Genomic DNA, 22,870 nt, shown 5'->3' on the forward strand with positions numbered 1-22,870 from the left:
TGCAGGGCACCCCACAACTCACCTTGCAGAACCCTGACCCCCTTTGGTTTCAAGGTCATTCTTTTTGATACATAGGACAAGAGCCTCAGGGAGCTGACACCTTTGGCTTATTCGCTTTCTCACTGTCTGTGTAAGTGATAAACCTTAAATCTGAAAGTGGCTCCTTGTGTCTTTACCAGCCCAATTACTCAGGCCTTGACCTTGGCCTGGCTCTGTCTCGTGTGCGAGTTTGACCCTGGCCCACGGTTTTGCCTCTCATCTTAACCAAGGCTGACTCAGAATTTATCACTTTTTTAAAAAGATTTTATCTATTTATTTGACACAGAGAGAGAGAGAGCACAAGCAGGGGGAGCAGCAGAAGGAGAAAGAGAAGCAGACTCCCCACTGAGCAGGGACCCTGATGCAGGGCTCCATCCCAGGACTCCGAGATCATGACCTGAGCCAAAGGCAGACGCTTCACCGAGTGAACCTCCCAGGCGCCCGAAAATTTACCACTTTTTCTTGCCACACACACGGCCGTAATGATGCCTGTGAGCCTGGGAAGGGTAACCAGTCCGCAGGTCTTCCGTAAATATTGACAACCGACTTATGCAATTAAGACGCAGGGACCGTACCTGGAAGGCTTCCATTTAAATGGTCATGTGAAAAGTTTATTCCTTGAAGAAATATTTTTATGTAGAAACATCTTATTTCCTGATGGAGGACAAATAAAGTGTGATGATATCATGGCTCTGGAGAAACGCCCGGAAGCTCTTTCCCAAGAACCCACTAGAAGGAGGTGAGAGAGTATATAACATAGGCCATGAGCGTGTGTGTGGAAATGTTCTGTCACAGCTGTGGTGGAGAGAGCACCATGGGGTTCTCGGAGTTGCTCCACACCATTGGCGGCATGGGGAACTTCCAGATCTTCCAGACTGCTCTCCTTCTGTTCCCTGCCGTCCTGATCGCCTGTCATAGCTTCCTGCAGAACTTCACAGCCATGACCCTAGGCCATCACTGCCGGCCGGCCAACTGGACCAACGGGTCTCATGTCCCGGGCGGTGTCGGCGAGGGGGACCTGCTGGGAGCCTTCATCCCGCTGGACAAGGACCAGAAGCCGGAGCCGTGCCTGAGGTTCTCTGAGCCCCACTGGCAGATCTCAAGCCTCAATGACACCTCCGCTTTGAGCTTGGACACCGAGGCCTGCCTGGATGGGTGGGTGTACGACCGGAGTGTGGCCTCCTCGATCGTGTCCGAGGTGAGGTAAAGCTGCAGCTGAACGCTGGGTCTTCAGATGATTTTTTTGTTTTATTTTAATGGAGATATAACTTATTCTGTTAGATGCTCAAAGTAAGCGTGCGGCTGGATGGATTTTACAAATGTAAACGCCAGATCGAAATACAGGGTATGTCTAGAACCCCTGAAGGCTCCCTTGTAACCTTCTGCATCACTCCTCCCCCCCCATTCCGAGTATAACCACCATTCAGACGTCTGTCACCATCACTTGGTCCCGCTTATGCTTGAGTTTTACACGAATGGAATCATAGAGTATGTGTTCTTCAGTGTCTTGGGATTTTTTTCATTCAATAGAGATTTTTAAGAGTCATCCATGTTGGTATATGCTTTGGGACTTGATATTTCTCAGTGCCGTGGAACATTCCATTGCACGAATATGCCACAGAGTATATGTCCGTTCTACCGATGAAACGCACCTGTGCTGTTTCCGGTTTGGGGCTCTTATGAATATCATAATCACGCACCTTCTTGTACATGAATTGGGGTGGACACAGGTGTTCGTTTCTGCTGGGTGCACGCCCAGGGGTGGGACTGTAGGATCACAGAGTGGCCCCAGATTCTGCCCACCAGTTTTCTGTGTGTGTAAGATGTTCAGACATGTTTGGTTGCTCCGTCCCTCACACCCCCTCACTTGGTCTGATGGTTTTATTTTGCCCTCACTTAGCTATTTGCAAAGCAGTCAGAAGAATCAACATGACATCCATTTTCTTTGTTTCCTTTTTTTAAAGATTTTATGTATTTATTTGACAGAGAGCAAGAGAGCACAAGCAGGGGGAGGGGCAGAAGGAGAGGGAGAGGGAGAAGCAGGCTTCCCGCCGAGCAGGGAGCCCGATGCAGGGCTGGATCCCAGGACCCCGGGATCATGACCTGAGCTGAAGGCAGACGCTTAACTGACTGATCCACCAGTCATGCCTGTTTTCTTGTTTTCCCCCAAATTTCTCAGACAGCTGAATGAAATGAGAGCAGAAAGAAGGAAAAAATGAAGCATTTCAAGTAAACTGGGTCTAGATTTGTCTTGGTCATCTTTTTTTAGGGTAGAGGTTTCCTAAGACTTGGGACCATGGGTTTTATAAAACATCTGGGATAATGTGCTTCATTCATCACGGTGACATTGATATAGAGGTTTGTGCCATTTAAAATAAAAGAGCCAGTGCTCATGACGTCAGCGTTATGGGCTTAAGGGCGAGCTGTGGGACTGTCAGCGTGTACGAGGTGACGAGGCAGCTCTTAGGATTCTCTGGAAGCCACATGGTGAGGCTGCACGAGCCACCTGCTGACACTTCTCTCTCTTTCCCCCAGTGGGACCTGGTGTGCGAGCACAAGTCACTGAAGTCCATCGCCCAGTCCATATACATGACGGGACAGCTGGTGGGAGCCATCGCCTTCGGCATCTTTTCTGACAGGTGAGGGGAGGAGGCCTGAGGAAGTTTCCAGAAGCTTCCAACTAGGCTAGAGTTCACGCTATCCCCACACTATCCTCAAAGTCTCAGGACTCCACTTGAGAAGACCCCCCATTTCCTTCTCCCCGCCAGACAGCCAGGGTGCCATCCAACACTTCAAACACAGGGGCCAGGGTAGAGCACTCACCCCTCCCTGCCCGGGTCCTGGACACCCCACTTTTCTAGAAGACAGTCCCTGGCCATGCACCCGATGTGGCTCCCTGTTTTGTTCTGCAGTGAATTGCAATCATGAATCTCAAATTACTCTCTGCTTGTCACGTGGCAGAACGCCTTCGTCGTGTGAAAGGTGATGAAGCTGGGTCCGTGGTCTCATTTCTGCCAACCACGATTTCCCCGCAGGTCTGCCTCCCCAGGTCGCTTCCCCAGGGAGCAGGAGCCCCGTGATGATCATTACTGTTGTGAACAGCTAGTTCTCCTGAGCGCTCTCGCACATCCTCCCAACAGTCCTGGGGAGCTGCTCCCATTTTACAGATGAAATGAGGCTTAGCGCCACTGGTCCTCTGGAAAACTGATTCCAGCTCGGACATTTAGTCAATGTTCTCGGAAGTGACGATGATGTTCCCGTGAGGAAGGAGCTCTGTGCTCGATGCCACATCTGGACAGATAATCCTGGTTAAAGCTGAACAGACCAGGGCACATTTCTGAGAAAGCCAGCCCTGGGTACCTCGAGCCTTTTATCTCTCGTGATTTTTGCCAGCCTGCTGGATGCGTACTCCCCCCACCCCGCTGCGGCAGAAAGGATTTCAAGAGGACATCAGCGGAGCTGGGCTCTCCCCCTCTATGAAACCGTAGAAGATTCACTTAGCTCTTGGGCCATTTCTGTACAATTGAGGGGCTCTCCCAGTCACCCAGCGGCCCCAGTCGCCCCTGTGCTGGGATGCCCAGCCTTAAGCTTTGGGCAGGAGGGACTAGTAAAGCAAAGGCCTTGCTCATTGGAAAGGAGGCCACCTGGAAGCCCCAGGCTCTGTCCTCACCCCGACCCTACCCAGAGGTGAAAGGAGGAAACTAAGTCATCTCCATGGGGCTGGCAGGGAGCTCTTGCCTTAAAAGCCAGTCCCCAGTAACAAGGGGCCTGCAACCTGGCCAACTAGTATCTTGTATTCAGACAGCTGAGAGCCACAGGGCATCCAGGGTAGAGCTCCAGGTCCATAGCACCCACCTCTGGACAGAGTCCAGGTAGGGGGTGGGAATGACCTCCAGACTGTGTGAACCCACCTCTTCTCCTGATCCCTTTTGAGACATTCCCTTGGCTCCCCCTCTCCCATCCCTTCCCTCCCCCACCTCTCCCCTCCTCTCCAGTACAGCAGCAAACCCTGTTGGCTCCGTCATCATCACAGACCAGGACCCACCTCCTCCCTTCGCCACCCCCTAGGCTACCATTCTGGGAGCAGCCTCGTTCATCCCGCACCTGGCTGGCTGAACACCCTTTGAAGGAGCCACCCTGCTTCTTCCTACCCTTGACCCCTTCTGTTACCCTCAAATCGATGGGAAGAGTGATCTTGTTCGATACAGAACAGATCCTGGTCCTCTTCTGCTCAACCTTCCCTGGCTGCAGGTGTGGGCGCAAGATGGCGCTGCAGAGCGGGACACTGCTAATGATCACCATGGGCACCAGCGCCGCCTTGGCGCCCAGCTTCCCCGCCTACTGCGTGCTCCGCTTCCTGAGCGGGATGGCGATGACCGGCATCATTATCACCAGCCTCTGCCTCAGTGAGTGTCCCTGGGGAGCCCCGGCTCCTCCACCCACCGCTGTGCGACCTGGGGCGGGGGGTGGGGGGCACTTCCGTTAACCTGCCTGGGCCTCAGTGTCCCCATCTGTAATATGGGTGATAATGATAGTACCTTCCTCCTCCCACACATACTTACAGAATGATCCCTGGCACCCACGAAGACCTCAAGAAACGTTAGCTATTTTAAGGTAGTGGCTTACGCACCCCAGGCTCAAATTCCCAGCCCCAGTGACATGTTCCTTGCGTGTGAAGGGGGAGCAGCTGCATAGGGGGTCTTACGAAGATCAAACGAGATGGCAGAAGTTGCTCGGGACCGTGTGTCCTGTGTGGCACCGAGCACGATCAGAGCCCACCCCTCAACTGGGTTCCTCCGGGGAAAGTTCCACAGGACCACTGCCTGCGGTCCCTGTCCCTGACTGACCCAGGCTGACCTCTGTCCCCGGCCCTGTGGAGCTGATTACCAGCAACGCCGAACTTGTCATCCCTAGCCATGGAGTGGACCCCGACGCACAGGCGGACGCTGGTCAATATCTACGCCATGTATATGATCACACTGGGCCAGGTGGTCCTCTCGGGCCTGGCCTACCTCATCCGGCAGTGGCGCTGGCTACAGGGCACCGTATCCGTCGCCTACGTGATCATTCTTCTGTATTCCTGGTACGTCAGCTCCCAGACGCACAGCGTACTGGGCACGCTTGCCTTGTCTGGTCTGTCTTCGTGGGAAGTGTTTGCTGACCTCAGAGCTCACTCCAGCTTGGGTCTGCGGAGATCTGACCTCCTTAAGGAGAGGAGGGAGGACCCTTGGTACATGAGGTGTCTTCATTTGATTTTTCTCTCCATACCATCCTTGGTGAACAGTCCTGTGCCACTTGGCTTCTAAGTGGCTTCACATTTGACCCCGTACCAAATTCACACCTGAGCGAGCGTGAGGCCCCTCATAAGCCCCAGGCTCACTCGGGTCTATGCAATGCCTCATGAGGTCAGACTTGAAGATTTCTGGCCACTCCACTCAGCCAGTGAGAAGAGGTTTACCATATAAATCCAGAGCCACAGTGACAGTAAGAACTCTCACAAAAATGACAACGAGGGGCCACACTAGTGCCGCAAGAGACACTGGGAGTGTAGCATTAACTGAGAAATGCAGGTAACAGAAGATGCGTCCAACTTGGGGATAGTTTTGCAAAAACAAACACGTGCCTGCGTCTGTATCCTGTGATGTGACAAAAAGGAAAATGGGGGAAACAACCCCTAGCCCGTTCACAGTTGCTCTCCTTATTCCTCCCATTTTGCTTTTTGGGATTTTCTCTTGGATCTCCCTGTTTTCTAGTGGGCCAGCCCTTGACCTATGGTGATCGGGACAGTGAGCCCAGGACTTGTGTGTGTACCGTGGGTGGAGATCCCGTGGCACTTCCCGCCGGTCAGGGTTAGGGGTGGGCAGGAGGCTGGGCCCTGTCTGATCACGCCTCCAGATCACTCCTTCCCTCACCCCATTCCCTCTCACTATTAGGGGCCTGCCAGAATCAGCTTGTTGGCTCATCACCCACAACAAAATTGACAAGGCTGTGAAAAATCTGCAGACTGTGGCAAGATTAAATGGCAGAAAGGAGCAGGGGAGGAAACTCACTCCAGAGGTATGCGCAAAGGGAACCCACACACTACCTGAACCCTTCCTCCGGACCTGGTGGTAATTCTCAGGGAGGGCTTACGTTGGCCTGCCGAGGGTGAACAAAGAGGTAAGTTTCTACATCCAGAAGTAGTAGCTGTCACCATCAGATAACCAGAGGACCTGTGGGAAAATTGTCCTGTTACGCCCTTTCTCAGAAGCTACCGCAGGGTACATTCCACCAAAACAAGAATGTAAACCAGGGAATCCAGGAAATAGAAAATCCGAAATAGGAGAAAGGGAAAGAGGAAGGGAAAGAGTTGTATAGAGAACCTAGAGAACAATCAGTCTGTACTGAAGCAAAAGAATAGACATATGCCGGAGGCCTTTCGTGAAGAAAAAATTGATGCTGGTGGATTGTTTGTCATACTTAATCTTACTAGCAGGAGTTTTGTGTTCTATCGAAGAATTTGGGGGTAAATTTGTGCAAAGTACTTAAGAAATCAAGAATGTAAGCAAGCAGGGGCGCCTGGGTGGCGCAGTCGTTAAGCGTCTGCCTTCGGCTCAGGGTGTGATCCCGGCGTTATGTGATCAAGCCCCACATCAGGCTCCTCCACTATGAGCCTGCTTCTTCCTCTCCCACTCCCCCTGCTTGTGTTCCCTCTCTCGCTGGCTATCTCTCTGTTAAATAAATAAATAAAATCTTAAAAAAAAAAAAAAAGAATATAAGCAAGCAAATGCACAAAAGAGGCAATTAGTAACTCCAGGAAAATCAAAAAGTCATGTCACAGAAATATTATCAGAGTACACTACATGGTTCAACTCTGAATGAGATTTACATTGGGAGAATTACAGAAGGGAAGGTATAGGTCAGAGGTGGTAGAGTAAGAGGGTTAAATCCTCATTCTTTCTTAGTATAAATCAATCTAAAGTTGGAAAATTGAGCCATAGCAGTATAGCATTTTATCTGGAAATAGGAGATAAATATGAGAAGAAACACCTAGAAGAGTAGAAGGCAGTTGCTTCTGGAGAGTCAGAATTGGGAGTGGTGCTAGAGAAAGGGAAGTCAGGGACCTTTCTAACTATGAACATGAAGAAGCAAAATAATGGCTAAGATCCCAGGCTTGGGGCTGTTCACCTGGGTTTGACTCCCAGCTCTTCACGTATAGCTCTGTGATCTTTGGCGTTATTGAACCTTCTGAGCTTCAGCTTCCTCATCTGTAAAAAGGACAATAGAATCTCCCTTACATTAAATAAGTTAGCTCACATCCAGTACTTAAACCCCCATCTGGCACATAACAAGTGCTCAATAAATGACAGTCATTGTTGACCATCAGAAAAACTAGTTAAAAGGAGAAGTTGCTACCTAAGAGAACACACACCCAGAATGTGAAGCCCTCTATTTTTCCTTGGAGGTGTGTGTGAAGGAATTGGCCAATGCGGGAGGAATCAAGTAACTGTATGGCATCAGAAAGTGGAAGGACTAAGGGCCAGAGCCCTTCCTCCCGGCATCCCCACTCTGCTCTTTTCCTGCCAGGTAGTAAGGATCCACGTGCAGGAGGACATGGCCGCTGTGAAGGAGTCCCCATTCTTCCTAGATCTCTTCCGCACTCCGGGACTCTGCATGACGACTTGCTGTATCGCCCTGGGATGGTGAGTGGGGCCCCAAAGAGTGACCCCGAGGCATTCACCTGATACCTGCTCCTGAGTTGTCATGCCCTGTTGCCCCACTGGCTTGAAACAGAGATGCAGGTAACAGATCGTGGCTAAGCCATCTGAGAAGGTGGGGAAACCTGGCAAAGTCTGGAACCCGAGAGGATTTGGTTCTAGAATAGGGTCGCCTCCCATCCGTGGCCGAAAGGCTGGAGAGACTCCTTCCATTGGAAAGAAAGGCAAACCATGGGCCACCTCTGGAGTATGAAGTAAATTGCTGGCACCTTCTCTCTTCCAGGTTTTCTGCAGGCTTTTCCTTCTATGGGCTGGGTTTAGATGTGCAGAAATTTGGGTTCAACATCTACTGGACCCAAGTGGTGTTTTCAGTTGTGGATATACCCACGAAGCTGCTGACAGGCCTGAGTATGGGCTACTTTGGCCGCCGAATCACCACTGTCTCCCTGCTGCTGGTGGCCGGTTGCGTGATCCTTGTCACCGCATTTCTTCCTCAAGGTGAGGTTTTCTTCTGGGTCTCGTGAAAATTCTCTTCCGATATGAAGGACAGCATGGTCGGGTTTGATGATTCAGAGCAGACTAGAGAACCAGATGAACCTGTTTTCAAGTGGTTTCCAGTGATCGTGGACAAGTTGACTCACTTACCCTCAGCTGACCCTCAGAGTTGTTTAGGAAGAATAATTAAGTGGCCCTTTTTTGGGATGGACTGCATGCCAGGCCCTGCGCTAGCACTTCACATGGATCAACTCATCTGATCATCCCAAGAACTCCATGAAGTGCTTTTATAACTGAAGCATAAATAAATAAAGCACAGAGAGGTGAAGTGACTTGTCCAAGGTCACACAGCTAATAGGTGTTAACATTGGGGAAAACAACATGATGGCTTCATGGGTGTTTTTGTTATATCAACCTCTATAGTTTTCCATATGTTTGCAATAATTTTTTTAACAAATCATAAAAGATCATGTGTAAAAGTTCTCATCCCAGTGCCTGGCTCATGGCAAACGATGAATAAGTTTTAGTTGTCATCATATATGTACATTTATAAAAATATAAATTCAACCTTCTGGGATCTAGTAGCAAGGGATACTAACCTGAGATGGTCGTAGGAATCACAGAAATCTAGAATCCTGCAAGTGAGAGGTGTGTTGAAGACTGGCACATCTATCATTTTACTGATGAGAACACTCTGTCCGTGGGGCAGTCACCTCCCCGACTCCCCAGGACAGGGCTAATCTCAGCGTCCCTCCCTCCCCAAATCCCCCTTCCTCATCTGAAAATACCAACTTTGTTTGGTTGTTACTTATTCACAGCTATTTCTTTTTTTTTTTTTAAGATTGTATTTATTTATTTGACAGAGAGAGGCAGCCAAAGAGGGAACACATGCAGGGGGAGTGGGAGAGGGAGAAGCAGGCCTCCTGATGAGCAGGGAGCTCGATGCAGGGCTCGATCCCAGGACCCTGGGATCATGACCTGAGCCGAAGGTAGACGCTTCACCGACTGAGCCACCCAGGCACCCCATAGCTATTTTTTTTTTAGATTTTATTTATTTATTTGACAGAGATAGAGACAGCCAGCGAGAGAGGGAACACAAGCAGGGGGAGTGGGAGAGAAAGAAGCAGGCTCATAGCGGAGAAGCCTGATGTGGGGCTCGATCCCACAACGCCGGGATCACGCCCTGAGCCGAAGGCAGACGCTTAACCGCTGTGCCACCCAGGCGCCCCTCCCACAGCTATTTCTTGAGCACCTGCCTACCCTGGGCTCAGACCAGACCCAGGCTCAAGGAGCACAGAGGGCTCAGGGAGACAGACGGTACCCAATTGCTTCATTGTATCAATTGCATTTGGTATCTGCCTCCGAGATGTCTGGGGAGTCAGGGAATATACGGTGGGCTCCGTCCAGTGAACGGGGTCAGGGAAACCTCTTTGCCAAAGTTGCATTTGAGTTGAGATCTGAAGAAGGATGAGAAATAAGCGGGTGAATAGTGGGAGAAGAGCACGCTGAGGAGCGAGAACGCGAATGCAAAGGCCCTGAGGCAGGGAGGGGCTTGACACATTGAGCTGTCAGAACAGGTGATTGCATTGACATTTCATTAACTCCCTTTTGTCTACACCCCACCCTCTGCCTTCTCTCAGATATGAATACCTTTCAGATGATCCTCTGTTTATTAGGAAAAGGGAGCCTGGCCGGCTGTTTTACTTGTCTCTACCTCTTCACCATGGAGCTCTTCCCCACCGAAGTCAGGTAAGAAGATAGATCGGCGTCTCTGGGACCAAGAGGGCGGCCTCTGCCCCTCAGAGCTGGACCACTTGGGAAACCAGCCTCCATTCGGAAATGGTTTTGTGGTGTCACATCTCAAAGGAGCGGGTTCATGTCACTATTTTATCGTGATTTTGGTTATCATAGGACTTTGCTCTTGGAATAGTGACTGGAGCTTGGCAGGCACTCCATAAATGGTCTCATTTCTATAACTTGAGAAAAATGTAAATATCCTAGATAGTGGCAGGAAATCAAGGAGTTGAGGATGTCGAGTGCTGGAACCGTGCCTCGCACAAAACACGTGCCCAGCAAATGTTAGCTGTCAGTTTTTCCATTATTATTGTGGTTCCCAATAAGCATCCTGCAGGGCCACGTCTGAGATGAATGTTCCCTTCCCCGTGATGTGCCCCCACATGGCCCCTACCAAGATCTGGCCCTTTGCCACGCAGCCTTCTTATCTCTCATGGGCATGCAGGGTCCCAACCCTTCCTATGCTCTCTCTCACCGCAGGCAGATAGGGATGAGTGCCGGGATCTTCAGCACCCGCCTGGGCTCCCTCTTGTCCCCCCTGGTCTACATCCTAGGCAACCACAGCCCAGGGCTGCAGCCTGTGATGTTCGGCCTGGTCCCTCTCCTGGCGGCTGCAGCAGCCTCCTTCCTAGTGGAGACGAAGAACCAGCCATTGCTGAACACCATCCAGGAGACAGAGCAGAGGTAGGACCCTTCCTGCTCATCTCAGAAAGTCCTTGGAGCAGGGGGAATGGGTCTGCTGGGGTGCTTGCTGCCCTGATAGGAGTGGGGCACCCTCTGGGCCCATGTTGGGGCTCGGGGAGCTCCCACTGCCCCTGCCCCTCCATCTGTCAATGGAATAATGGCTTCAGGTGTATTAAACTTGGAGGGGACTGTCTGGGAGCCTGTTGAAGCATTTGGAGGTAAGTCACGCGGGAGGCCATCTACAATGCTGCCAAATTCTCCTTTTATTAAATACATCATCACTTTATATGCGGAGGGGACCTGTCACCTGGCTAAAGTCCCTCCTCTCACCTATATCCTATGGCTGCAAAACCACGTGGTGGTGACCAAGTGAGGTCAGTCTGTTCTTCCAGAAGAATTTCAGCCATGCCTTCTCTTTTAGAAGGACAACGGTCATCTGACCTACGCACGGAACACTTCTTTGCGAGTGGTTTCCTTGTCTGTGGCTTGGCGGGTCTGGGCTGGGCTTGGGTGTGTCTGCAGGCTGGTGGGGCTCTGCTCCAGATGGGCTGGGCTGGCCTGGGGGCAGCTCTGCCTCTCCATTTCATCCTCCTTCTGAGATGAGCAGGCCCCTCCTTCTCAGGGCAGTGACAGAGACCCAAGAGCCCTTCCACCTAGGAAGCTCTCGCTTTTCTACTCAGAGCATGTTGTTCTATGCCTCTCCTTGCCCAGAGTGAAAATGGCTCGTGACAAGCAAAGAAACATCAATGAAAATACCACCAAGAATGGATTGGTCTCACTTCTCCCAGAAAAGCCAAAAGTAGAATGCACAGTGTGATTTCCCTGGACCCACACTGAACGACCCCGCCTCTCTTCCCAACTTGCGGGCATTTTGAAATGTGAAGGGTCTTGCCAAGGAAATGCTGTGGCACTGCACTTGACCATCTAATGGAAAAAGCAAAGATAGTGCTGCGATCTGGAAATATTATAAGGTAGCTAAGTCATTTGACTTAGAAACCAACTGAGAAAAGACATGTATTGGACAATCAGGGACATCTGAATATGAAGAATGAGCCTTAAATAAATATGAAGGTATCTGCTGATTTTGCGAAGTGCCATTAGGTTATGTAAGCCAATGTCCCTTTTTAAAAAAGGAAAAAGATGTTAAGTGGAAATATTTAGGAAAGAAATGAAACATTGGGAATGTGCTTTAAAATACCAGAAACGTGCACAGAGTGAGTGCCAGGCTTGAAGCAGGGGTTCACTGTACGTCCTACTTTTGGATGTTTGGAAATTTTTATGATAGAAGTAGTTCTCAAGTCTAGCCGCTTTTTCTATGGTTAATCTAAAACGATGGCTTGATGGCTGACAACATCGCCCAGGCTGCCTCCCCAAGGGTTTTGTCTCCTCTGCGGTGGCTCTTGTCGGACCACGTAGCCCTTAGTAGCCACAGGTCAAGGCCACATCCCACACTGCCTGTGGACAACCCAGCCAGCCCTGCGGTGTGCAGCCCCGGGCCAGCTGCACCCACTGCCCAGATCACGGCACAGGTGCCTGAGACTGCGAAAGGCCAAGAACCGAGCAGAGCTCCCGACGGCAGGTGGTGGACAGGTGCGTCCAAGCTATGGATTGCAGCGCTGTCGACATAGCACCCTCGCTAGTCACTGATACTGCTCCTAAGTTTGGTAATGGTCCTTTTGATATATAAGGACACGTGCGTGAGACCACGACCAGAAAGCCCCCGCAGGGCTACTGTATGGAGAAGAGCCTCCTGAATTTCTGGAAAGTCACGGGGTCCGTTTGTTATCACTGAGGTTCTCTGTTCAGCATGGACGTGTAAATGTATATTTTCCTCCACCACCTAAGTTTTTCTAACATAGAAGACATACGGGATCCTTGCTCTGTTCATGTTTTTGTTACTAGCATCTGATGTTAGATGTTAAATAGAATATAATAAATTTCGCTAAGTTTCTCAATTGCTAATTCATATGTTGTTATTTGTTTATTATTATTTGTTTACTTATTTATCAACTTTAACTATTAGCAATGAGCCCATATCCGATTCTTGTTTGAATTATGATTATGAATTATAATTATATTATTGTTTGTTTTTAGAAATAAAAATCCCTTTTTTAAAAACAGATAATAATTGAACATAATTGGATTAAAGTAGTATATCACAGTGGACTATAACCCTTGACTGCTTCAGAAAATCTACGTTTAGAAAGATTTTGGTCAGGGGCACCTGGCTGGCTCAGTCAGTGGAGCGAGCAACTTTTTTTTTTTAAGATTTATTTATTTATTTGAGAGAGAGTGAGAGAGAACACGTGCACATGCACACATGTACACACACACACAGACACACTCACGGGGGGAGGGGGAGAGGGAGAGACAGAATCTCAGGCAGACTCCCTGCTGAGTGTGGAGCCCAATGCAGGGCTCGATCTCACGACCCTGAGATCATGACCTGAGCCGAAGTCAGGAGTTGGACACCCAACCAACTGAGCCACCCAGGTGCCCCATGAGTGACTCCTGTTCTCAGGGTGGTAGGTTTGAGCCCCACATTGGGTGTAGAGATTACCTAAAAATAAAATCTTTAAGGGGCACCTGGGTAGCGCAGTTGTTAAGCATCTGCCTTCGGCTCAGGGCGTGGTCCCGGCGTTCCCGGATCGAGTCCCACATCGGGCTCCTCCGCTGGGAGCCTGCTTCTTCCTCTCCCACTCCCCTGCTGTGTTCCCTCTCTCGCTGGCTGGCTCTCTGTCAAATAAATAAATAAAATCTTTTACAAAAAAATAAAATAAAAAAATAAAATCTTTAAAAATAAATAAATATTTTGATCATACCTGAGTTCAAGAATAAGTCCTATATAAATATGATTTCACCTATCATATGAATTTTTCAGAATTTTAATGAATAACTTTAGTATTTCCTATTTTGCTTGTTCAATGACTTCAAAATCTGTACGACGTTTATTTTTATTTTTTATATATTTATTTTTGGTGGGCAGCAGGGCAAGGTTTATCGCGCGATAGAAAAGTGATGGTACAAAGCTCCCGAGAAGGGAGGGGACCCGAGAGGGTTGCCACCAGAGTCTGTACGTCTAGGGGTTTGTACGGGCTTGTTGGCGGGCTGTTTTCATCTGATTAACCCTCCCTGCGCCTGTCATCCAATCAGATTTCTGTCACCTATCTGTCATATGGGAAAGGGTGGAGGGCTCCTTCCAGGGCAGTGTAAAATCCTTCTAAGGGAGGTTTCCTCTTAAGGTGGGGGGCCCCTTGTCCCTGCCTGCCTGCCTTCCGATTACCCTTCATCATTCCCCGCTCTGAGGAGGTAACCCTAACTGCTGTTCGGGGAAAGGGCGATGACCGATCATAGCTATTTCCTGCGGGTCAGGGGTATTGGACGGGGCGGCCGTCAAGGCTCCTTTCGTCCAGATCTATCAAGGGGTCCCCTGCAGGCGTCTGGTTTGCCTTCCCTGTGAGGCTCCGTGTGAACCACCACCATTGGGAGTTTGATGACCTTTATTCTGGAAGATGGAAAGTGGGCTAGGGCATTTAGGAGGCAAGGCTCAGAGCACAACGCAAGACCGACTGCAGCCAGGGGTCCGGCGGGAGACAGAGGATGTTTAGTGAACGCCCCACACACTGTGAGGAGAGGGCAGGCAAAAGGCTGATCTGTGTCTTGTCGTTTCAAGACTAGTCTGAGGTCCTCTCTGGGTTCACAGAGGGATGTCAGGCGTCCAGGCTTCGCTGTCAGGCCCTTCGCTGTTGGAGTTACTCAGTCACTGTATGTGGACCTTCCCAGACCCGTTCCAACAAGCGCTTGGCCCCCAGGGTGCAATGGGAGAGGTTGGTTACTTGGGGCTGGGAGTTGCAGGAGGGATGAAACGATTTATTACATTAAAGACTTCCCTATCAGCAGGTCATTTACAAGGAAGAGTCTCCCGTATAAGGCAATGGGGGTAGAGACACCCAATTTGTACTTGTTTCTTGTGCTACTTTTTTCCTAGGATTGAGGTCTTCAGGCACGGTGTGTTAGATAAAGCCCCAAACCTCGGATACTCCCCTGTTATCACTCCGCGGTGCCTGGCGGAGTCCACACCAAGAGGTCTTCTGAGGCTTCTTGGTTCTACAGGGAAGGCCTTAACTCAGTGCGTGAAAGTATCTACCCAAACCAGGGGCACCTGTCCCTTTGCCAATCTTCCCCAGGCTAACGTCCTACTCGCTGTATGCCTCTGGGGACTTGCGAATGGAAGAACTGGTTATTCTTCACGTTTTTCCTGTCCCAGAGTTAGTTTCACGGCTTCAGGAATCAAGAGAGCTGGCAGCTACGGCTGCCCCTAAGGCATGCTGGCCAGCCACAAGCCCCCAGATCTGGCTCTTTGCTTAAACAGCCCACTCGCTGTTGAGCTGGCCCCAGGGCCTGGGTTGGGACGCCCAAGGCCATTCCTGTCACATCCCTCATGGTAGAAAGACTTAAGCTGGGGCACTGCGCAAGGCTCTCTTGAGATTTTTTTAAAGCTTTTTCTGACTCTAGATCCCACATTAATAGATGGGCACTGGCTGTCTGGGTGTCTTGATGAATCGATAGAGGGGGCATGCTCTTTCTCCATGACAGTTTCCTATTATGCCCAAAAAACCTTTCCCACAAGGACAGTTGTGGGGTCCTTAAGGTGTATGGGAACGGGAACTGCTGTTAAGGCCCGACCCACTTCAGCCTGAGTTGCCCAGACCTGGGAATTAATATCAGTCTCTATGCTGGGGAGGCAATTGCTAGTTTGCCCAGGGGCTATCAGTCTGAGAGTTAATATCTCTACCTAAGAGAAGTGTGGGCTCCCAGGCAGCTCTTCCTGCCCCTGGGTCCTGTCCCCGTGCTTTATTAAGCCCCTTTTTGCACCAAAGACTTCTCAAGAACAGTAGCTAGCCCCCTCAAGGTCCTGGAAACCTTGCTTCCAAAACACACTTACGCTATCCCTAACCCCCTCTCAACTAGAAAATATATAATGGGCCACTTCTCCTGACCCCATTGCAGCTCTTTCTGCCCGCAGGTCCTGTCCCCGTGCTTTTATAAAATCACTTTTTTTGCACCAAAAAAAAAGGGGGGGGGAAGAGTGAGAGAAAATTAGATTTCCCCAGGTGCATCCCAGAAGGCAAGAAAAAAATGTGGCTAATAGGTCGCCCACCCAGTGACACCTTTAACGACGGCACTGCAGTCAAGCAGTTGGCCCAGGGCAGAGAGTAGAACAGAAAAGCTGGCTCCAGTATCAAGAAGGAAATCGACTGGTTTTCCTTGTATTTCCAAAATTAGCCGAGGCTCTGGGCTCCCTCTGGTGAGCTGTTTCAGAGAAGCCACCATGGAGAGCCCCAGGCCCCATCAATCCTGATCAGGGGCGCTGGCCACCTGAGCCCTTGAAGACTGAGGTCCCCAAGGGCATTCAGATTTTCAGTGTTCACCACCGTCGGACAAGGGTTACAGGGCCTTGGTTTTTGTCATTGGGGGCACTCTCATTCTCATGGCCACAGTGATGGCATTTGGTGCCAGAGCCTGGGGAGGCCGCCCTGGCACCGGCATGCAAGGCGGTAACCAAAGCCTCAGGCTTCCTCTTTAGCTTCTCTTCCTCACTCTCCTCTTGCTCCCAACTGTAAAAGACCCACTGGCAGCTCATTAGAGCTCTTCTAGGGCCCCCTCGGGGCCAATAGCCAACTTTTGCAGTTTCTTCCGAATCTCTTGGCCTCAGGAGAACTGGCGGAGATCGCTGTGTATTCAATGAGAGCCTCTAATCTGAGAAAATTGTTCTGTTTTCTTCCTGGGTTTGGGTTGACAGTTAATTTACCAACAGACCCAGATGTCCTTTACCAGAGACTTTGAAAGCCACCTCCTTAACAATTGCCCATGAAACCCTTGAGACAGACAAGATTAACCGCCATTTTTTTACCAACAGACCCAGATATCCTTTAAAAGCACAAACCTAGGGGCGCCTGGGTGGCACAGCGGTTAAGCGTCTGCCTTCGGCTCAGGGCGTGATCCCGGCATTCTGGAATCGAGCCCCACATCAGGCTCCTCCGCTGGGAGCCTGCTTCTTCCTCTCCCACTTCCCCTGCTTGTGTTCCCTCTCTCGCTGGCTGTCTCTATCTCTGTCGAATAAATAAATAAGAAATCTTTAAAAAAAAAAAAAATAAAAGCACAAACCTATGTCCGGTAGTCAATGCTTTAGCACTTTATCCTATTTGGAAAAGACCTGGATGTAATCCCATTGATCATCCAAGTAAAACTTTCTTAACAATTGCCCACGAAACCTTTGAGACCGAGAAGATTAACCGCCATTTTAACTCGAGCTTATTTGACCTTCAGCAAACCGAGATAGAATCATTCCCGGTTCTAAACCTCATCAGTTTGGACAGATGAGTAGATGCCATGCTTTTTTTCCACCAAAGTGGAAATATGCAGTCCATGTCAGGCTGGAGAAGACAGAATTTCTCCCAAAAAAGGCAGTTTCAGCAGCTGCTTGGGAATATTCCTTAACATTTCCGTCCTGTGGTAGACTAACCACAGTTGGCTCCAATGACAGCCATTAACCTGGGAAATGAATGAGGGAGAAATCCCCAGTACTGCTCAATCCCTCTGTGATTCGAGCTTGGAAGAGACGGTGATACCAATGTCCAAGGGGATCATTAGGATCTTAATTGGGGTCTTGAGAGGATCCCCAGTTGGGGTCTTGAGAAGGTACAGCTGGGGCTCCAGTTGGAAAGTGAAGCCACCCACGGGCCCACCCATCTCTTGATCCCCGTATCTTTCAGCAATGGCCAGAACCCCACATTTTTCTGCTTCGGAGAGGATCTGATTTAACAGAGCATTACATCCACGTTTGGAAAACTTTGAGGTCCCCCTTTATCTCAGGTCTCTCCTTGGTCCCCCTTGGCACACCACCTGTTCTAGCAGAGGGTAAAGCCCTCGAGCACCAGCAGGGGTTCCAAGATAGGGTGGGAGAGGGAGGAGACAGTGATCTTATCCTGGGAAGGATGGTACCTGGATGGAGATTCCCCTGCAGACTCCACTTGCCTAGCTACTTTTGATGTGGATGTGATGTTTCTTTGTTCCTCCCACCTCCCCACCTCCGGGGGGCGGGTCCAGAAGAGAACAGCCAGGAGGCTGGGATCAATCCTACGTTGCTGAGATCAGAACAAAAGAAAATGAGCCACCTTTTTCCCAGTTAAAATCAGGAAGTCAAAGTCCCTCAGGTGGCCACGTCTCATCCTCCAACCCCAGAACAAAAGAAAATGAGTTGCCTTCGTCCAGTTAAAACCAGGAAGGCATCCGAGTAAACGATATTGAGCGATTTACAGGTCTGATACTCTTCCTATAGCCTATAATGCCAGGAAGGGGCTCTAAAAGTGTAAGGGTCTTGGTTGGGGAATTACCTATCTACAAGCAGAGAGGAAAAGGCGTCCCTTCCCTCAATTTTTTATGGTTGATCAGAGAGACTGGGGAAGAGAGAAAAAGGCATTCTCCACCTCAGTTTCTCCTCATCTTTTCTGGATGTGTGGCCCTAGCTACTCATGTGACTGACAGTCAGAGCGGGTCCCCACCCCCACCCCATCCCTCCTCTCTGCCAGGTGCTGGGAGGAGTCGTGCTTACCAGGCTTGGCCCTACCTCTGGAGAGCGACCCTGGTTTCCCTGCCCTTAAGATGCCCTTGGAAGTCAGTGGATACTCTAGACTTTTTAGTGGAGTTGTTCGTCTGGCATAACCACCTAATTATCTGGTCATTTTATTTTTTATTTCAAAATAAAATGACCATATGATCCAGAAATTCCACTACTGGAAACAGACCCAAAAGAATTGAAAGCAGGGACAGGAAGATGGATTTGTACACCAACGTTCTCAGCAGCATTATTCACAATAGCTAAAGCATGGAAGCAACCTGGGTACCCACCGGTGGATGAGTACATACATAAAATGTGATTTGTACCTACAATGGGATCTTACTCAGTCTTAAAAAGGAAAGAAACTCTGACACATGCTACAACATGAATGGACCGGGAGGACATGATGCTGAATGAAACGAGCCTGTTACAAGAGGCCAAATACTGTATGAGTCCACTAACAGGACTTCCTAGAGTGGTTGAATTCATCGAAACAGAAGTAAAGTGGTGGGTGCCAGGGGCTGGGAGAGGGGAGGTATGGGGAGCTAGTGTTTAATGGGGTCAGAGTCTCAGTTTTGTAAGATGAGGAAAGATCTGTGGATGGATGGTGGCGAGGGTTACGTAACAATATGAATATACTTAATGCCACTAAAATGCACACTTAAAAATTGTTACAGTCGGGGCGCCTGGGTGGCTCAGTCAGCTGAGCATCTGCCTTCGGCTCAGGGCGTGATCCCGGGACCTGGGATGGAGCCGAGTCAGGCTCCTTGCTCAGCGAGGAGTCTGCTTCTCCCTCTCTCTCTGCCTGCCGCTCCCCTTGCCTGTGTTCTCTCTCTGTCAAATAAATAAATAAAATCTTTAAAAATAAATAAATAATAAAAATGGTTAAAATGGTGCATTTTATGTTATGTCTCACCACAATTTTTAAAATAAATAATTAAAAACAAAACAAAGCTAAAGGACTAACTAGGTCTTTTTAATTGGTAGCCTCGTGTGGTTCTAATGACAGCTCTATTGAGATATAACGCACAAAACCATAAAATCTAACCTTCTGAAGTTCATGATTCTGTGGTTTGTCGTATATTCACGGATCTGTGCAACGTCACCGCTGTGGAATTTTAGAACACAGTCATCACCCCACGCAGAAACCCAGTACCCATCAGCAGGCACTGCCCCTTCCCCCCTTGCCCTGGCACGTGTGGACCTACCTTCTGCTTCTGCAGATTTGCCTAGTTTGGATATTTCATATGAATGACATCATATAACACGTGGTCTTTTGGGTCTGGTTTCCTTCAGTTAGCATAACGCTTTCACGGGTCAACCGCGCCATAGCACATGTCAGTGTTTCATTCCTTTATATGCCCAAATAATATTCCCTGGTATGGCTCTACCAACCTGGCTATCTGCTCATCAACTCTTGGTCATTTGAGTTGTTTCCACTTTGGGGCTGTTGTGACTTGCTTTGCTATGAACGTCAGTGTCCAAGTAGTTTTCTGAATATTCGTTTTCAATTCTTTGGGTTGTATATCTACGCGAGGAATTACTGGGTCATATGGTAATTTTTGAGGGATGGCCAGATTGTCTTCCACAGAGAAGGCACCGTTTTATGTTCCCACCAGCAAGGCAGTGTCTGAGGGTCCAATTTCTCTACATCCTTGCCAGTCCTTGTTATTTTCCATTTTTTTAATTATAGTCATCCCCGGGGGTGTAAAGTATCATCTCACTGTGGTTTTGATTGGCATTTCGCTAATGACTCGTCTCGTGAGCATCTGTTGCAAGCCTTTCATTAATTTCGATTCATTTGCAGAGTTCCGAAAAAATTGATTTTTATATCTTTCCTAAGTGTTCCCATTGTTTTGGGGGGTGGAGATTTGTGGAGCTCCTCACGCCACCAATTCAAAAGTGCCACGGCCCCAGCTGACTTCCTGGTAGACAACATGCATCCCAGTACCATCATCATCCTGTCCTAGGGTCATTTCTACAACAGACAGAGTCTAACAGCATCATCGGAAAAGGACGAAATAAGCTTGAGGTCTCATCAGCTCGTAGATTCTCTAATTCTTAATTATTGTTCCACATCCTGTCTCCTCGTCGATACAAGCGTCTGGCAGCAGGAACGGTGGGATGCTCTGGGGCCCTCCCTCTGGTTCCCAGCACCGTGCTGTGCCTGCACTAGAAGACTCGAAGGTTCACTAGCCACAATCCAAGTGCTCAGTAAACACATGCGGCTAGTATAGGGGACTGCAGAGATCTAGAACATTCCACCACTGCACTGCTCCAGATACTTCCTCTCCAGCTGTCTCTGAGCACATGACAGGTGTTGGAGTCCAGGGGCTGAAGAGGCCCCAAGTCTCCTTCATTTGCAAACAGGCACCTCTCCTAATGGGTGCTGATTACTTTTTTTTAAAGATTTATTTGTTTATTGGGGGGAGGGGCAGAGAGAGAGAATCTTCAAGCAAACTCCCTCCTGAGCACAGAGCCCAACCTGGGACTCGATCTCATAACCCATGAGATCTAGACGTGAGCCAAAATCAAGAGTCAGACACGCTCAACCAACTGAGCCACCCAGGCGCCCCGGGTGCTGATTACTTTTAATAAACAAGGTAATATATGAAGAATATGACTTTTCTGGGTCATTTCCTACTACTTCTAGATAGAAATTTCCAGAGCAGTTCTGTGCAAGAGAAGATGCCTAAAGAAAATACCCCCCAAAATATCTTAAATAATGCTACCGTTATTATTGGCTCCCAGGCCCCAGGGCCTTTTCTCTCTTTAGCAAGCACTCACTCAAGGGCAATCCAAGGTCAGCTGTCGTCTAATCCTTGCCAGATCTCCTGGTTCCCCAGCCAAGGCTGTCACTATCATACCCTCCGCCTCTCATAGACCAGCAGCTGGTCTCAGAAAGATTTAGTTAGGATTATAATATAGACCCATTGAGCAGAAATGGAGCAGCTGAGAAGCCCAAGTTGAGAGAAGGGCAGCCAACCGCACGGTCCAGGCCCACTGCTGGCTTCAAGCAAAGGGACCCTTTGGCATTAGCTGAGAATGACGAACACCAATTTCAAGCATTTTTGAACAATGTTCAAACTCTGATGACAAGGGTTTCTGTGTTGTAACTTTGTTTCACCATAATGTGGACGGTTTACTCTCTTCCCTAACTTTTGCCTACCTTCGTGTAAACGGGTAAAAACTAAGAATTAAAAAGACTCCTTAATGTCAGAGTTTCTCTGAAGAGTCATGTTCTTGCAGGAAGCAAGCGTTTACCCCTCTAACGTCCCAACGCCAGCCCCCAGCCCCAGGCAGCGCTGCAGCTCCCCGCCCACCACGCTTGGCTCCCGCTCTTCACGCAGTGCCCCATTCAGTTTCTCCTCGTGTCCCTTCTCTTGCTCACAGATTAACACCTTCCATGGAAAAGGCCTGGCTTTATGAGGGTGGGACCAGCCACATCATTTGAAGGGCCCGGGGGTAAATGAAAATGCAAGGCTCCTTGTTCAAAAATGCTTAAGAATTTCAAGATGGTGGTAGCAGAGCATTAAACCAAATGGGGACTCTCCTGAGTGTGGGGACAGGTTGCACACCCTTGACTTTGGCTTGAAATTGGTGTTTAATAAACAAGAATAGGATGTGAGAGTGAGCTCATCGTAACCGCGGGACTAATTGAGTATCTGCTGTTCAGCAAAATCGGGTGAATTCCCAGGTAAACGGAGCTGAAAATGCCGCCAGCCTTGTGGCCGCTTGCTAACTATCTGCATACAGTCAGGGCATTGGCTTTGTTCACCAATAAAAAAAAAATCAGCTAATTCTAAAAACAAAAAATGTGCGTCCTTGATAGCTCCATCTTCCGGGCCCACCTGACACACCATCCCGTCTGCCTGAAAATTGACGCCCTCCCCAGGACAAGCCAGAAGAATACTTAGAATACTTGAATTTATTAAACTTGCCGGTCGGTTCGGCCCAAGGAAGCTAGACTGGCTGAGCCAACAGCACTCCTCTGACTGGATCTGAGGGCGAAGCACCTCAGAGGGTGATCGGCCCCCCACCTGGGCCACCACCCCACCCACTCACCAGCCTTGAAGGAGACGAGCGGGGAGAAGCAGCTCTTCTTTGAAGGGGGGGCGGGGGAGAACACGGTGAAAGCAGTCACCTCGGGACGCCTGGGTGGCTCAGTCGGTGAAGCGTCTGCCTTCGGCTCAGGTCATGATTCCAGGGTCCTGGGATCGAGCCCCACGTTGGGCTCCTTGCTCCATGGTGACCCTGCTTCTCCCTCTGCCTGCCGCTCCCTCTGCTTGTGCTCTCTCTCTCCCTCTGTCTCTCTCTCTCTCTGACAAATAAATCAATAAAATCTTAAAAAAAAAAAAACCAGTCTCCTCAAGTTGCCCTTCAAGAGAGTGTTTGCTACAGAGAGAAGCAGAGTTCATCTCGCATGTTCACATGATCCTTGGAGACGCAGGCCAGCTCCCACAACGTCACCTGCAAGGACAAGAGAAACAATCCAGACTAGGGCCCCGGCTCAGTCGAGCCCTGGTTCTGGAAAGACAGT

The 22,870-nt window shown here is 49.4% G+C and overlaps 1 protein-coding gene and 1 long non-coding RNA gene across 11 annotated transcripts in view; one reads left to right on the forward strand and one right to left on the reverse strand.

Annotated features, from left to right (window-relative positions):
- The window catches only part of LOC113244122 (uncharacterized), a 65,429-nt gene that overhangs the window by 27,488 nt on the left and 15,071 nt on the right, over positions 1 to 22,870 (reverse strand). For 4 of the 10 annotated variants that reach the window (XR_003312295.4, XR_006408140.3, XR_006408141.3 and 1 more), the window contains one exon: positions 16,877 to 22,800. This is a non-coding gene — a long non-coding RNA (uncharacterized LOC113244122). Of the gene's footprint in view, positions 1 to 475; positions 6,252 to 7,206; positions 7,287 to 12,963; positions 13,446 to 16,656; positions 16,823 to 16,876; positions 22,801 to 22,870 lie in introns of those variants that run through there. The other 6 variants (XR_008961086.1, XR_008961089.1, XR_008961088.1 and 3 more) reach the window with 3 other exon arrangements.
- LOC113244125 (solute carrier family 22 member 20-like) lies at positions 612 to 12,671 on the forward strand. Its single transcript, XM_048217647.2, has 10 exons — positions 612 to 1,237; positions 2,575 to 2,678; positions 4,291 to 4,445; positions 4,954 to 5,122; positions 5,973 to 6,096; positions 7,606 to 7,721; positions 8,020 to 8,234; positions 9,872 to 9,980; positions 10,506 to 10,709; positions 11,421 to 12,671. Exons 1-10 carry the CDS (start codon positions 803 to 805, stop codon positions 11,524 to 11,526), a joined length of 1,737 nt encoding a protein of 578 aa, XP_048073604.2. The 5' UTR covers positions 612 to 802; the 3' UTR covers positions 11,527 to 12,671.

Source organism: Ursus arctos, unplaced genomic scaffold (genome assembly GCF_023065955.2).
Source record: "Ursus arctos isolate Adak ecotype North America unplaced genomic scaffold, UrsArc2.0 scaffold_23, whole genome shotgun sequence".
Lineage (NCBI taxonomy): Eukaryota > Metazoa > Chordata > Mammalia > Carnivora > Ursidae > Ursus > Ursus arctos.